General features: G+C 36.8%; 1 protein-coding gene across 1 annotated transcript in view; it reads right to left on the minus strand.

The window, feature by feature from the left end:
• The window catches only part of LOC140332088 (rap guanine nucleotide exchange factor 5-like), a 45588-nt gene that overhangs the window by 23051 nt on the left and 5326 nt on the right, over window positions 1–17211 (minus strand). The window contains exons 2-3 of the mRNA XM_072413385.1: window positions 15162–15243; window positions 1849–1897 (exon numbers count right to left, since the gene is read on the minus strand). Of these exons, the coding sequence (XP_072269486.1) occupies window positions 1849–1897; window positions 15162–15243 (131 nt within the window). The remainder of the gene's footprint in view (window positions 1–1848; window positions 1898–15161; window positions 15244–17211) is intronic.

Below are 17211 nucleotides of genomic sequence, written 5' to 3' on the forward strand. Positions count from 1 at the left end.
TTTTACTATAGCAGTGCTCAACCCAAAAATATTTTTAAGCTGGGTGGGAAGAAATTGTAGGTGGGTGGCAGCCCCTGTATTGTGACCAAAAACCTTTAGTAACCACCCAAAAACAGTCGGGTGGGTGCTGAAAGGTGCCGGGTGGTGCACCCAGCTAAAAGGGCCTGGGGAGAACCCTGCTATAGTATATGAAAATGATTACTGAACAACATGCATCTTACTTCTCAGCCTCAATTGTCAAGCTTTTGTACAGCTGTGTAATGTTTATCAACCAAAAATCCGGCTACCCAGTTAAAAAAAAGGATTGCTTGCAATCTGTAATGAATTCATTGCACTAAAAGCTGATTTCCATATGTATGCCCTTGGATTTATTACACAAGAGTCAATATCAAGCTTATAGGTCAGTGGTACCAATAGCTTTTTGTATATTGCTGGTCTGAAATCTGCAGACAGTTTTGACACTGTGCATCTGCAGAAGCAAAATAGAAATTGGCATGTGCTGAAGGGCTGCTTTATCCAACAGCATTTTGAGTAGTGTTATGCTCTTGTACAAACAACTGCACTCTTTTTTGCAGTCCCAATATATATGTTTTCTAGAGAACCAAGGCTTTTTCAAAGTGTAAATCTTGCTATGTTACACTCCTCTATTAGGCGTTTATGGCATTTCCTGCGGATGAAATTTGTATAAACAAAACATTTACATTAGAAACTTTTTAGTCCTTGCAAGTGTTCGGTTGTGGTTATGTATGTATGGCAGTCCACTGATGTAACAAGCTCTTCCCTTTACTATCAAGTACCCAGTAATTATTAGGTGGCTATTCTGGGTTTTCTATAAGTATGAAGCTGGTACGTATGGTCTGAGCCTATCAACATCAGTCTGCCTGTGCCTGTTCATTGCATCCATATCTATATATCTATCAATGTCTGTGAGCCTATGTAAGAGTTTATGCCTAATTGAAGCCATATAAATAGATATACTGTCATGTACGCATTGTGCTAACGGCCTTCATTTTTTTTGTTCAAACCAAGTTTCCTGCCACAGCTGTTTAAATATTATCTAAATAGTGTTCATATACCACTGGGCAGTCCAATAATCAATAGTTAAACTTAGTTCACCAACCAGTACTTCAGTATTGTATTAAAACTGGTCTGATACACTCTCTCTCTTCCTTTGCAGGAATACAAGTTTGCACTTGCAAGCTAAGGTGTAAAGCGGAACTAAAAATCCATTTTTGAAAATCCATGATCAGGAATGTCAATATTGCAGAAAGGGACAGGCGATGTACCTTCTGTAATAATCCCTTCTATCTGCCTGACTGCTCCGAATATCTGTCGGATACCTGACAATACCAGCTTCCCTTGCATGTACCAGAAGTGAATGAAGAAAGAGAAAGATGATGGCACCCTAAAAAGGAACTGGGACAGGTAAGTATCATGGGTTAAGTTCTGCTTTAAGGGTGGGGCTGTTACTCAGCTTTGCCAATAAAGACCACTGCAGTGTGAGTGCAGGAAACACCAGTTCCACTCAGTGTAAATGGTATTTTAAAGCACTGTCATGCAAAAATTAACTAAGATCATAACATGCAACAGTACAGAACTGTAGATGTAAATCAATATAAGATTAGTTTGGGCATTAAGCACAATATATTGAATGATTAACCTGCTACACGTTTAATACCAGGACCTTACCAAGACAGTACTGTGTGTTTGTGATAGGTCTGCTTCAAATTTAGGGAACAATTTTTTTTTTCTGTATGCATAAACTACAGAACATTTCCTCCATAACAGTAAAGCTGTGTGTTAGTAACTACAGCTTGGGTGACATCTTCCAAGAATTCATGTACTCACCAGATTTTCTTGCTTTCAAGGCAATAACAGCTGCAAGTTCCCGCTGCACCTATTAAACCAGAAAGAGAAATATATGGGTTCATTTCTGAAAGGTATTTATGCATAAAACCGTGCCTATTCACATAAAACTAATTTCTCCACTCAATCATAGCTGGTATGTCTGTGTTGACATTCTGGGTTATACAATAGGTCCCAGAATAATTAAATTTGAAAAGCCCGATTAATTTTTGATTGAAAATATGTAGAATAGAAATGTAAATAAAAATTAGAATTCACCAAAGCCTAACTATACCAAATTCACTTACAGAGAGGAAAACAAGTATTGTCAATGAGCAGTCTTATCAATGCCAACACAAATGATTTCCAAACTACTGCTTTAGGGAAAAGTTTTGTTTTTTAATGTAATTTCTATTTGCATTTTTTATGATCAGAACTTAAAAAGATAAATATTTAAAAACATTTTGTGTTATATTGAAATGTATTATTATATTTTGCATCCTCATATGGCAGGTGAAAAAAGCTGTTGTTCTCTGAACTCAATGGCCTTGATTTATTAAAGCTCTCCAAGGCTGGAGAGGAGACACACTTTCATCAGTGAAGCTGGGTGATCCAGCAAACCTGGAATGGATCTGGTCCAGGATTTAAAACATTTGCTAGTGAATAGCAAATGACTTTGAAGAAATCTATTCCAGGTTTGCTGGATCACCCAGCTTCACTGATGAAAGTGTATACTCTCCAGCCTTGAAGAGCTTAAATAAATCAGGCCCAATATCTCAAGCTGAGATTTACATACAACAGGGAATGGGTCAGAAGAATGACTGCTCCCAAACTGCCTGTTCCTCTGTCCGAAGATATAACCAACTAGAAAATCTAAAACTAAACAGCTTCTGCTTTGCTTTGTCTTCCAAAAACTAAAAATACTGGATGTAATACCAGTGTCATGGCTTGCCCATTATATGGATATGAATACATAACCATTTATATAAATAAAGGTGGTGAGAGATAGGCAGATCAATACTATAGAAAAAATAGGGGCAGTGGAACCTACCCTGATTAACACTTAGTGGTGAAAGTTATGTAAGAACAGTAGTTTATTTTTTTACCTTTTCCTGCTTCACTACTATAGAGTACAACACAACAACATTTGCTAACTTTTTTCAGCAGCCATTTTTTTATATTGTCACCTATTACATGAGTGAGCACTGTTACTGTTTCAGGGTGAGAGAGGTGTGTTTATAAAAGAAAATCTACATGTGAAGTGTGGTAAATCAGAGGATTGGTTGCAGCAATTCTACATTTGTTCATAAATGGAGAAAACAATTACATAGGCAGTGTACAAAATTTCAGATGAAGCAATGATTTTTGGTTTAGCAACAGAAATTTCTATGTCCCCTCTCTGTCTTCAGAATCCCTGCTGAACAGTAAATTGGCATCAACCCCTTTCTCTTTTGGGTAGATAGCTGACCAAGTAGGCACTATTGCTATATTAAAAGGCGTGGGTGCATCAAAACATAGTCCAGGTAACACACTAAGCATACAAATACAAAATCTCATATGTATTTCAAAAGTGTTTTTAGTTGCCTTATGTTTCATTTAACTAGAATGGCTGTGTCTATAAAAGTAAGGTAAGATGTGTATGTAAGCTATGCTATGAATAAAAAAGTTTTGCCTAAAATTCTTTCTAATCTGATGCAACGGGCCTGATTTAATAAAGCTCTCCAAAGCTGAAGAGGATACACTTTTATCAGCGAAGCTGGTGATCCAGCAAACCTGGAATTGATTTGTTCAAAGTAATTTGAACAAAGTTTTTGAATCCTGGACCAGATCCATTCCAGGTTTGCTGGATCACCCAGCTTTACTGATGAATGTGTATTCTTTCTCGCCTTGGACAGTTTTAATAAATCAGGGTCTATATAACTTCTTGTACATAGTATAGCTCACTTGTTAGTATTACTTTGCTCCATGAGTGGTCAGTTTTGAAATCTGAGCCGATTGCGTATGCTGAGGCCACTGTGAGAATTATCACAAAACACTTTGCAGAGGGTCCCATGAAGGAAAATCTACCGACAGTTGTTTCCTCTGGCAACATTGAAAGCACTGACAGACAGGACAATGCAACAGAAGAGGAAGTTTTTAATTGTCTCTGTTGAACAGTAAACGTCATTTAAGTCACACGCTTTTCATGGGGATGTGACTTTCACAACATGCCATCCTGTTGGAACATCCAGAGAACATTTCAATGGCTTTACTGAGCATCCGGTAATGTGGAAGTCTAAAAATTCAAAAGTTAAAAGCATTGCTACATTATATCTGTACATACTACATTATACATTAAGTCTATTTAACTGAATAATATCCCTTATGACATGCTTGGATACCTGAGCATTACTATGATACCATTTTCATAAGTTTGCAACATTCCCAAAAGTTTGCTGCATTTCTGTTGTTTTCTGTTTCCTGCACTGTGGAACATTTTATTTATCAGTTACAAGGCAGCTAGGCTAATTTCAGTACAAGTTGACGTTCAAAAATCTGGCAACCTCTGGACCTGAGGAGTGCTGGATTTTTGAAAATACCAAATTTTTTACGGTTATATATGCTGCATACATTTAACAGAAAATGACTATCTGTACAGTCCTTTAAATGGTAGCTGAATCCATAATTGGGCTATACAGCAGCAAATAAATGAGAAGGAATGAGCAGGAAAGGACGTGAAAGCAAGACCCAACAGCTCATTCTGGAGTACAGCGCCATCAAAACATAAACAGCGCCTCCAGAAAACTGTAAATTTGAAAATGTGCTCCGAAATCCATGCTGGAAATCTGAAAGAAACGGATTATAGATGGCTGCATTTTTGAATGTCATTCTGTATTCATATTGTCTGTCAACATTATATTCAAGTTGGCAGCCACCATATAAAACTAAAATATAAGTTTTGTATGGAATTTGACTTTTTTTCTCCTACAATATAGTAATTCTATGAAATATCACTCATCTTCCAGCCATATATATTGCTTCCAACCTCTCACTTTCTTACTCATTGGGCCTGATTTATGAAAGCTCTCCACGGCTGGAGAGGCTACACTTATATCAGGTAAATTGGGTGATCCAGCAAATCTGAAATTGATTTAATCAAAGTAATTTGCTATTTGCTAGCAAATGTCTTGAATCGTGTACCCAATCCATTCCAGGACTGTTGGATCACCCTATTTCCCTGATGAAAGCGTATCCTCTCCAGCCTTGGAGAGCCTTAATAAATCAGCCCCATTATCTTTTTCAGTTTTTCTATCCCTCTTTATTCTATGTAATTTCATATACAAAAACACAACTATAATTCTTTTTGATTGGAGCAACCACAATAATTCCTTTCATTTCATAATCTATACTCGGTCATAAAAAGAAAAAGAAAAAATACAGACCTCATTGCTATGGGGCACTTCTGAGAAACACAAGAAACATTTTGTTTAATTTATTTTGCTTTCCTACTGTTTGTTGCTTCCATCTATTTTCTCCACATAACAATCATTTATTTATTTTCTTATCTTTTTTTCCTATTCCTTCTTTCATTCTGTCTTTCTTTTCAGAAAATTGGAAAACTCATGATTCCCACACAAAACATAAATTAACATGCTGATTTTTTTGTCTGGCTAACAGACCTTTTTGTCACTATCTCAATAAACCAGCAGCACAATGATGCCTAAATCCAAAATCCTAATTCAATTAATTTAAATATTAGGAACATCACACTTTTTAAAGGGAAATAATCTGCTCTGCATATCCCGAGAGGGACGCACCATTGGTGATGCATTAATCATTCCTGACAACAGCTTTTAAGAAGCTAGCATAGATATTTGCAGTCTTTGTGCAAACTGTAAATTAATAAATTAGGCTACACCAGCTCGTTCCTATGGAGCCGTTAATCATTTCTTACTTTTGTTCAATAAGGATATTAAAAACAGTCTGTCAGCAATATATAAGATACTGAAAAAAATATTACCTATAGTGCTGCTTATCACTTACATCTGTGCTAAGCTTTGGAGGTCTGATGCCTCTGGACATACGCTCAAATGTTACTGTTAAACATTAACTATGTAGAATAAACATTTAAATGTGAACCTATTTACTGGAGAGGATTTGTTACAAAATGATTTATGTGTTTCTTATACAATTATGGCTGCGCACACACTTCGAATGCATATATTATGTTGGTCTCCAAGGAGCATTTCATTTTGTTTAAAAAATGAATGAAATGTATCAAATTATATCAAGAGATTATGAAAACAAACAAAAATAGCATTTGCCTTTATTTGTCTAATCCCAAAACTACAGATCTGTGGCAGGTTTTTATTAGCTCAAAAATAGTGAATAGTAGAGGCTGATCAACTGGAACACTTGTCTCAAAAGAGAAAAATGTACGGAATAAATATATACATAGAAACCGTTCTGTCTGTGTGAAATCAGCCAGGCTGCACACCAGCAGCTTCAGAGACAATTTAGATGCATTGGTTGAACTTGCCATGTGATGTGATTAAGTCACAGCAGTCAGGGCCAGCTCTAAATCAGGCAGGCTTGCTCAATGTTGCTTGCCCCACAGTTGTCCTCCTGCTCCAGCAGCCAGTCAGAGGTCACTGCACTGATGCTCACATGTAGTCCTTCACTGTATATCAGGGGAAGCCATAGTCAGAGCAGAATGCTCATTGCCTGGATGTACAGCAATGCCTTACCTTCTGGGTCAGAGAGGTATTTTGATTGTCAAGGGGGAAATACCCCCATTTCATACAGTTACATTTAAGGGATAACTGTATTTTTAAACAAATGACAGTAGGAATAAGCAGCCGTAGAGAGGTGGAAATCTACCTGTACAACATGAAAGAGATCAATTACCACCAGGGTACTGAACTTCTTCTGGCATGGCTGGCTGGTGTGAGTTCTGGGACAAATTCTGGGCTAGAAACTTAGGCCAAGTATTGGGTTGGTTTGTTTGAGTTCTGGCAATAAATATATATAATGGTGGGGCATTGGCTGACATTTCCTCAGCTATCAAGCTCCCTCTAGTGGCAGGGGAGAGAGAGAGAGAGAGAGAAAGGCTGTGTACCACAATGATCAGTACATTATATTTGAGCATTTTGATACGCTAGCATTGTGCAATATATGTACTTTGGGGTGCTGCTCAAGGTAAAAGCACATATACCATGAGTGTGTTGGAGTTAGACATATAGTCCCTTTACATTTTTTACATTTTGAAATATATGGGATGTGTGAATGACTAGCCGTTGCATATTTATATATATATATATATATATATATATATATACACACACACACACACACATCAAGACAAAGTTACTTGTCTTGTTACCATTCTAGAGGAGGAGTAACTGTACATGTGAAAATCCATGTAGTGCCAACTCCATCTGATAATATTGGTGGGAAACTCATAAAATGTATCTAAACCCAGGAACAAAAATTTTATATTTTTCTGCTCACCAGCCCCTAGATGTGATGGCTGCATGCATTTATATATTCATTTGTACTTGGAGTATGTCATTTTAAGTTTGAAGTTTGATTTTGGTTTGATTTGATTTTTTTGGACAAGGAAGTTATTAATCATGTCAGCTTTTATGACTTTGCTGGTATATTACAATTTATATTACAATTTACAGAACCACTACTACCTAATAATACTAAAGCCACTACTCTGCATTCATCCATAATACAGAGGGGAGATCACACCACTAGCTGAGAAAAAAAAAAAATGAAAAGCCTACTAACAGATGAAATAACAAAATCAACATTTGATGCAAAGTTTGAAATCAGAGATCTAGAACAATCGTTTTTTCTTTTTTTTCTGGAGTTAGATGTTCTCAGTCAAGCATGATTTAACCTACCTCCCTTGAGCCCTCATCATTCCTAACCAGCCCCAATTTGTGAATGAACAATAAAAGAATAAAGGAACAATTGCTTTCTCCTTCTATTGTCAAGAATCCTGTGAGTACTGACTGTCACCTTGTACTGCTTCTTCCACTCTATTAGGATGTACAGGGACTGTATGATGATGATACTAGGTCACATTTAGGAACTTAGACTGCTTGCATTTAAAATACATAACAATGTATTACCAAATACACCATTTTATGTATATTATATCAGCCTAGATTTCAACTTTACCAATCAGAAATAGGCGACCTTAGTGGATCATTCAACAGACCAAAACAGAGGAAATAAAAGAAGTTTGTTATTAGAGTTTGAACAACATTTAGGGGAGTGTACTGAAAACATACAAGGTGACAAATAAAGCTGGTGAGTGTTATCAACCTGAACTGAAAGCAATTAGTTTTTATAACTCACCACTAGAGGGCAGTATTGCACAGCAAACATCAGTATATTAGTGTCTGTCAGATGGATTTGCACAAAGCAGACTCCTCTGCACATTATTGAACCATCAATTCACTTTCAATACACAAACTGTAATAGGCAAATTATAATATAATCTTTTGTTGTCAGCACTGTACAGGGGAATAATATAGCTAATACATGTCTAAGTTGCCCATAGATACCGATTCTACTGTGATTCATATATAATGGTATCCAAAGAAAGAACATTGAGCTGCAGCATACAGGTTTAGTGCTGACAAATAAATACACTTATATTGCAGCACCAAGGATACCATCTGTATGTTTCACTGAATCTTCCTCCTTGTCTTTTCCATATGTGGGTGTCATGTATGAAGACATTAGACTGACATTTACTTATGAGAAAAGAATAATATAAATGTTCATGTTTTATATAAAGTATTGTACAAAAAGCATCAGTGCTATGAAAATGAGTAGATTGTTTACTAGCAAAATAGTTTACAAGAAGCATAGTTTTATATATATATATATATATATATGAGATATAAACTGACTTAAGCTGTGAACAAAAGAACAGAAAGTCCACAAAAACATATTCTAAGTAGAACTACATATGTCTGACATATCTCGATAGAGCTGTGTGTACATATAAGTTCCGGTAAGAAAAGTCATAGCTTGCAGTGCAGCAATATTTGTTTCAGTCTTTTTTTTTACCATAATATAGCTATATGAAGAAAAACCCAACATTTTAGGACTCGACAGAATCCCTTCCTTACAGCACATAAGTGACAGCTTTTATTTACTTAACTGTGCTAAAGTAATATCATCTGGTTGCCAAAGGCAACAACTGCATCTTGTTTTAAACTTCATTTTCAAATGGACTGCATTGCCTCCTAACCAAGGTAATGTGCCGCCTTGCCTGCTGTGAATGACTTCCTTCCTAAAAGAGTAATCTGTTGCAGGCTTGTGGATTTAATAGGAAATCATTTACCTGCTTAATTGGTATTGGATAATGTGCAGTGTGTGGGCGAATCACTTATCATAAAGTATGTTTGTTTTCATTCTCAATGACAATAAAGTAAACGGCATTGATGCTTGCACAATGTACCAATGTAATCTGTAATAAATCAGATATTTCAGTCATAGAAGATGAAAAAGAATTCTATTGCATTTTACCATTCCTGTGTAAGAAGCAGCCAATTCCACAGAGCGGGGATCTTTACCAACCTTTAAATGTCAATGTTACCCCACATGCATGGTAAAGTTACAATGGCATACTTGATACTTGCTTCATGCACAAAAGCAACACAATGTTTAAAATGTTACATTACCCAGACCTGGAGTTTTGTGAAAATGCTGCTGATCTTTAACCTGTAATCTTCTCCAAATATGCCACAATCAGCTTCCAGGACAGAAAATTGTACTTCACTAATTACTTATTTGTGGCTTTTACATGTTACATGATATACTAGAAAGAGCAGCAAAGTTATTAGCAATGGCAAACTTCCTGTATGCAGGGATCACGGCAAGTTTGAGGAGATCAGCAGCACTATTTGTAAATGGCCATTCCATGTGAATGCGCAGTAGAACCCCGTAGATTTGGGGCCAGGACATAGATCAGTTTTCCTAAGACATTATAGCCTATACATCACATAACTAGCAGGGCAGACCAAACTTTTAATACTTCACAAAATGCATTGTATTACTGCATACACTTGAATATGAAGTACTATGCTCATTACCTTAGAGTGAATTATGGAAGATAGGTTGTCAAGGATGAGCTGCCCACGATTAGCAATGGCAGAAATAAACCTTTTTTGCCTTTTCAACACAGTACACCACAACATAATGCACAGTTCCATATGTTACTGTATATTGAAATATTGCGATGAACACTGATACAATGCATAGGTTTGTAGGGGGGGTAAAGGGTAAATACATGTCCAAACAACTTGCACTTAACCTAGACAGCTGCCAATGCAATCCAGGGACCTAACTCAGATACCACGGCTTCTCCACTTCTGCAGCCTTACAAGTAAACATATTTTGGATTCAGATCTAAGAAGTACCATGACTCAGAACCTCCCCTTTATCCAGTAACACTGTATCCCTAACTCTGAACCTTCCTTCCTCACAGCACTTCTGACACTGAACCACAACACCCCAGACATTACACCTTTCTGCCTCCCAGCAACTTTGCCATTGCACACTAAATGACTGCTCCCTCTGTTAATATTAACCCCCTATCCCTGCTACCCCCTTTGTCACCTTTCCAATGACATGCAGATAGGCTGAGGATTGAGTTTCTGGGCTCCCCATGCACTCAAAATTTGGCTGCACCCACTTTGTCTTTCTTATGGTGATATTACCTTCTCCCCAATGATTTGCGGTTTCCAGAAGAAATCATTTGCTAAACACAGCTGAGGTTTTGGGTGATCACAAAAGCTGAGCTGATCTGCAGGCTTTTGTAACTCTTCAATGACCAAGACAAACTCTGCAGTTGTTTCTTTTTGCAAATAAAAGACTAGCTTGCTCCAGAAGGTAACGAATGTCTAGGCTCCACTGTTTGTGATTAACTCAAACAGTGATGATTTTATACAGTAACTGACACTACACTGCCTAATAATATTGAGATAAACATCTGTCCTAATTGCATTTATTAAAATAATAAACCTATTCTGACTTACATTCAAATTCAACTTAAGAACAAACCTACAGTCCCTATCTCGTATGTAACCCGGGACTACCTGTATAGTAAATAATGTAACATTTAATAAACCTGCCTATGCCTGTATTACTATGGAACACTTCCAATATGGCCCTGATCTTTCCAACATCTAAATGTATTTTCTTTTACTTTTAGGATAATTGGTTTATTTGAAATATAACGTGCAACCTCTATTCCAAGCCAAACTAAGGTGAAATTCAATGTACTACTCATGTTCTTTAACAGTAAATATATGAATTTTCAACACAACTAGGTCCGGGCATTTTAAAATAACCTGAAACGAATGTGGTATAAAAAAATTATAGATCATACTATACAAAGCATTATTTTCTTACAAGTGAAATGATATAATGGTAGTACAGGAATATTATACATCATCCTTTTTCTTTAAGGTAGAGCAGAGAGATCTATTAACAATTATGGGAGCAGGATTTAGGGCCTGAGCTGTTCTTGTCTTCATGAATTTATTTGGTACAGACAAGGTGCACTGACCATACAGAAAATGGATAACTATGTACTATGGGCAGAGCACCTGCCCTGAAAATGTCTACAATCCTAATAACTTTACTCAATTTCAATTTCACTTAGCTTAAGAGCATGGAACCCATGTACAATGAAGGCTTGCTTCCAGTAGGCTTTATCAAATCCTTAGGGCCTATCTCTACCTAATCACTTTTCTAATACGTTCACTTTGCTGCTTGAAAATCTTTTCTAAAAAGTAGATTCACACATGTGCTTTATGGTTTATTATGCTTTTAAATGGAAATTTTAAGATCTCCTTACACATATGTGTATGTATATTATAATGCCCGCTGCCACTAAAGGTGCGTACACACTTCCAATTTTTATCGTTCCAATCGAACGACGAACGATCGATTGGGCAAAAAATTGTTCGTAAAAAAGTAACCAACGACGCCGACGAACGAGGAAAATTGTTGGAAACGAACGACCGGACCGGCGGATCGGATTGGGCGACGATCGTTGAACATCGTTCGTGTGTACGGTCGTTCGTTGATCGTCCATGTTCAGAGCATGCGTGATGAACGAACGTCCGTTCACTTTCCTGTCGTGCACATAGTTCCTCTATCGCTCAAACGATCGTATCTATTGTGTGTACAATATCTACGAACGATCGTGTCGTTACCTCTATGTGCAGGATCGGTGCTATACGATCGTTCGTGTATATCGTGCAGGAACGTTCGTCGTTCGTTTTCCGACGATAATAATTGGAAGTGTGTACGTAGCTTAAGTGTATAGGTGTGACTAGTGCCTTCAAGAAGTAGGATTGCAGGTCCATGTACATTTTATCAGATGCAGATAATGCTTGGGAACTCTGCATACCGGTACTAATGTACTAAAGGCTAAAACATATCAATTTGATGTCTATATATTCAATATATGAAAGGTGAATCATACAAAGATGGATGGTGGTAAATGATGCTACTTTTTAGGAATTAACATGAGAGTTCACATGAGGGACCTGATTTATTAAAGCTCTCCAAGACTGGAGATAATACACTTTCACCAGTGAAGCTGAGTGATCCAGGAAACCTGAAATGGGTCTGGTCTGGGAATGAAAACATTTGCTAACAAATTGCCAATGACCTTTTCATTCATTCCAGGATTGCTGGATCACCCAGCTTCACTGTGGAAAGTATATCTTCTCCAGCCTTGAAGAGCTTTAATAAATCAGACCCAAGGTCTGTAAGAAACATCTATGGATTTTCTCCAAAATACAGAGAAATCCTAGGAAATGATATTTAAATAATATTAAATATTATTAAATATTAAATAAATATTTGATAGAGATATTTATATCTGTACTTGCTACAAATGTTTTAAGCCTAAAAAAGGAAAGTAAGCCACCACATCTAAAGACAGGTAAGCCACAATATAATATATTTTTATCTTGGGTTTAGGTATGCATGAAGACATGCAGGTTCACTGATAGCAAACATGGCAGGTCTTTGTTTTTGTAACCATGTTATCTTTCCTGAAAAAAACAGCCAGGTTATAAATACATTGCAATGCATGTATATATTCCCTCCCTAAAACTAAAAGCTCGTAATGAGTATTTGATGGCTGTTAAAATAGTTACAGACTAATGACTACAAAATATGAGCGTATTTGTTCAAGCAGATCCCTTTTGGCCGAGACAGGCCATAATCTCAAAGTTAATATGATTAGTTTTGTCAGTTAGCTACCCAATTGTGACCAATTATTGCAAGAGCAGATAGATTCAGTGAGCTGCCCGGGTCGTGTTTTGACAAGCGGAGTTTTACTCATCACAGATCTGACTGAAATCTTAAAAGACAAAACAAAGTCTCTCTTTCCCTCTACAGTGCAGGGATATTATTTTAATGATGTCAGTCAATGAGTGCCATAATGAGCCAAAGTCACTGCTGTCTCCTCAGGCTACTCTGTAGATTTACAATATATGAGTAAGCAATCGGAGACTGCTCATTTCACTGACAAATAGGTTCCAGACTGTGTCAATAACAATGGAAGTGCTAACAGCACACAAGGAAAGGGCTACAAAATAATGAAGGTATGTCTATTCAAATAGTCAAATGCAAACAGCGAAATCAAGCTTTCTAGCAAGTTGAAAAAGAAATTACATGAACTTTAATCCCCCCACATTCACTGTCTTCTTTTCAAGCTTCCCAAGCACTTTTAGCGAAATAATTTAATGCTTATCAGCACAATTTATCATATTATCAGTTACATATTCGCAATATACATTACATAAAGTAATCCTAACATGTCAATGATCAAAAAAGCAATGACATTGACTGCAATTTATCACTAGGTTTCTACTTATGTGGACTCCGCCTAGGATATGCCACCTGAAAGCACCCAGCCAAAATAGTGGAAAAACTGGATTGAAACAATTTTTGCTGACATTTCAAAATCCTTTCTGTTATCTTCCAAAATGAATACTTGGCTGTTTAAAAAATGGCAATATATATGTTACATAAGATTATCACTACTTTTGCAAACACAGCAGCATGGGAAATAAACTGTTAGTGTAAGCTGGGTATATCACTTCATTGTGGTGCAGAAAAAAATACCTCCCCAAATTTTTTTCGTAGTAATCCATGTTTAGGAGGCTTTTGGGACCTAAAGCAAGCACACAATAATGTACAGTGATGTATGCCAAGCATTAAAATAGAATGATCAGGGATGTCTTTTGTAACTCATAATCAAGCCAAAAAAGTATCTGAACACATGTGCCATATATATGTGCCAAATCACTGAATGTAAGAATGAAAACTCCAGACCCGCAGATTTCGATAAGTATGCATCTCTAGCGAGGGTAGTGGGTTAGTACAGGTCAGGTTTGCAAGCACAACAAATGCACTTGTTAGCACCTGTTTTGTTTACATGTTGCACAAGTATAAAATTTATACATTACTATACATTGTATATTCTTGAAATCAAGATGTGACACATTACCGGTAATATTTATACAATTTATCAAAACATGTATGTGTTTTGGGATGTGCTTGATCAAAGAAGAATAACATTGTTAAATAGAAACAGCAAAAGCTGCAGCAAGAATCATATTCCAACTGACTTTACTTTTTAGGAAAGTCTCACAGTTCCTAAGTGTTCTACTAGAATTGTTATAAATATGCAAATAATGCCAACAAAGACGTGTTCAAGTCTGAAAACTGGTATTTCCAATTCATTTACTATGTGTAGATTGTTTTTGAATCTAGGTTTAGAACATGTTGGCATTGTTGCCTGTTTATTTATTTGTGTCTATTATCTATGTTGTATATTTTTTGCAAATCTTAAAAAAATAAACTAACATAACGCATGCAGCAAACCATAAAGCATCTGATTCCTAAATGCAGTAGTCATAGAAGTATAGATACTTAGTTATAGTAATCAAGGGTGCTGCGGAACTGAACAGGAGATAGGACACGGTGGGCATCACCAGTGTGGTTATTAGTACTAGTAGTTCAATGGGTAGATTGGCGGATTTCCCAGTAATATGCAGTACTGAAGACTTTGTCCATGTTCATGTGGATGAACATAATTACATACATTTTGCAGTATTAACATTCTACAACAAATAAACAGTATAACAGGAGTTAAATGTGATAATATCTAACTTTATATAAAAATACACCTGTATTTATTAATAATAAAGAGTGCTTCTATAGCGCCAACATATTACGCAGGGCTGTACACTGAATACACATTTATTTTGTTGTTAACTTACTGCAGAAGTGAGGCGAGCAAGTGCTTGTATTTGAAGAATTCTGTTGTTTGCATCAGTCCCATTTTCTAATTTATCTGCAGACCTGAGAAAATAAGAAGGATGTTTTTATACTAAATGTTTCATATATAGGTTATTATGAAAACATCAGAGAAAGCATGAAAATAGGTTCAAGCTTTACGCCACATTCACCCAAAGCCATGTCAGAGTTTTAGTAAATGTCTAGGAAACTACCTAGCTGTATGTATGGAGAGATAGAAAAAAAAAAATCAGTTGTTTTTAGGTATAGGAAGAGACTGGTTATTTCGAAAATTACTACTGTGAGCAATACAGCAGTAATACTAACAATGGGAATCACTGACTGTGTGAATTTGGACCAGAACTAGCAGTGGAAAAGCATGCAGAGTGGTGCCACAAGTTTCAAGAAGTGTTGGGATGCTCTGTGTTCATTGGCTTAATTCAAACACACAAACATAAAACAGAAGCCATTTCTTCCAAACATATGTACAATATACAATACCACAGATCAGTGGTTTGCACCAGGAGGCACTCTTAGCTTCTACTGACCCATAGGCCCTAAAAGAAAAGCCATCTACACAAAAGCCTAAAAGCAGATGATTCTCCCATTAGATGTTATAGAGAATACTTTACATATGTACATTGCTGTGTTGTGCAGCCCTGCTACCTCAGAAGTGGGAAAAATCTCTTAACTGTTACTATGGAAACAGAGAAGCATTTCTACATACGCCATAGCCCAGGGTAGCAGGGTTATCGGAGGTGGTAGATTGCCATATGAACAGTAAGATATTCAAGTGTAAAAAAAAAAATTTGCCAGTGTCATTACCAAAGCATAGCCTTGTTGCTGCCCCTACATATTTTTTTTAATTTTGTTGGTGGAATTGTTTACAATGTACCTTCAGTTCACCTGATTTGGGTTCATACACCTAAAACTAAGGCTACGTACACACGTGCAATAATTGTCATTAGAAATTAACGACCGACCAACTATTATTCACAATTATTTTGAACGAACCTATTGTGCACAATTCTGTACATGCTATAACAATATGATTGTTCAAATATAATCCACCAATAATGTACACGCACTAGATACGATCGTTTGAATGATGCAGGAAGTGACATGTACAGAAGAAAGTGTATCACAGAACAATCCACGATCACTGAACAACCGTACACACAATAGACAGTGAACAATCGTGCCCAATCAGATCCGCCGGGACGGTCATTCGTTTCCAGCAACATTCCTTGTTCATCGGCGTCATTGGCCAGTTGTTGTGCACTTTTTTTATTACCAATTATCGGACGATCGGTCACTAGTCCTTCGTTTCCAACAATAACATAGATCAACATGTCATTTTCATCAGATAAAATTTTATGTGGGCTTTGTGGTACTTTTGATGCGGATTTCAAATCTGTGTTCAATTTTGCTCTAGCACGTCTAGTTTTTGTGATGCAGCTAATTATATATTGTGTAAAATTTGTTATAAATAGCTTTAACATATTGCAACATTTCTCGAGAGTTTTCTTCTTTTAAGTTTAGAGACCGCACTAACTGCAATTGATTTCATTTGTCATCATGCCTAGAAATTGCCTTAATGATCCAGAGAGTTTCTGTTACGTGTGTGGTCCATTTATGACGAAAGCACGTCGGTATATTACCACAGAACTTAAAAAGTTTTACAGATTATATTTTGGCTCTCCACTTGGTGACCAGCATAAATCTTGGGCTCCACATGTCATCTGTACCATTTATTCCAACAGACTGCCTGACTGGCTAAATCGGCGTAAAGCAGCAATGCCATTTGCAATCCCGATGGTGTGGGGAGAACCAGGAGACCATCTAATTGACTGCTATTTTTGCTGCATCAACAAAAGTGGATTCTCAGATAAAACTAAACACAACATTGTATATCCCAGCCTCGATTCTGCCATTAGGCCTGTTCCCCATGATGATTTATCGCCAGTTCCGGTACCGCCACATGATGGACTTGCTTCTGTAGAAGGTGATGAGGAGTGCACTGGAGTTGCAGCC

This window comes from Pyxicephalus adspersus, chromosome 5, assembly GCF_032062135.1.
Source record: "Pyxicephalus adspersus chromosome 5, UCB_Pads_2.0, whole genome shotgun sequence".
Classification (NCBI taxonomy): domain Eukaryota; kingdom Metazoa; phylum Chordata; class Amphibia; order Anura; family Pyxicephalidae; genus Pyxicephalus; species Pyxicephalus adspersus.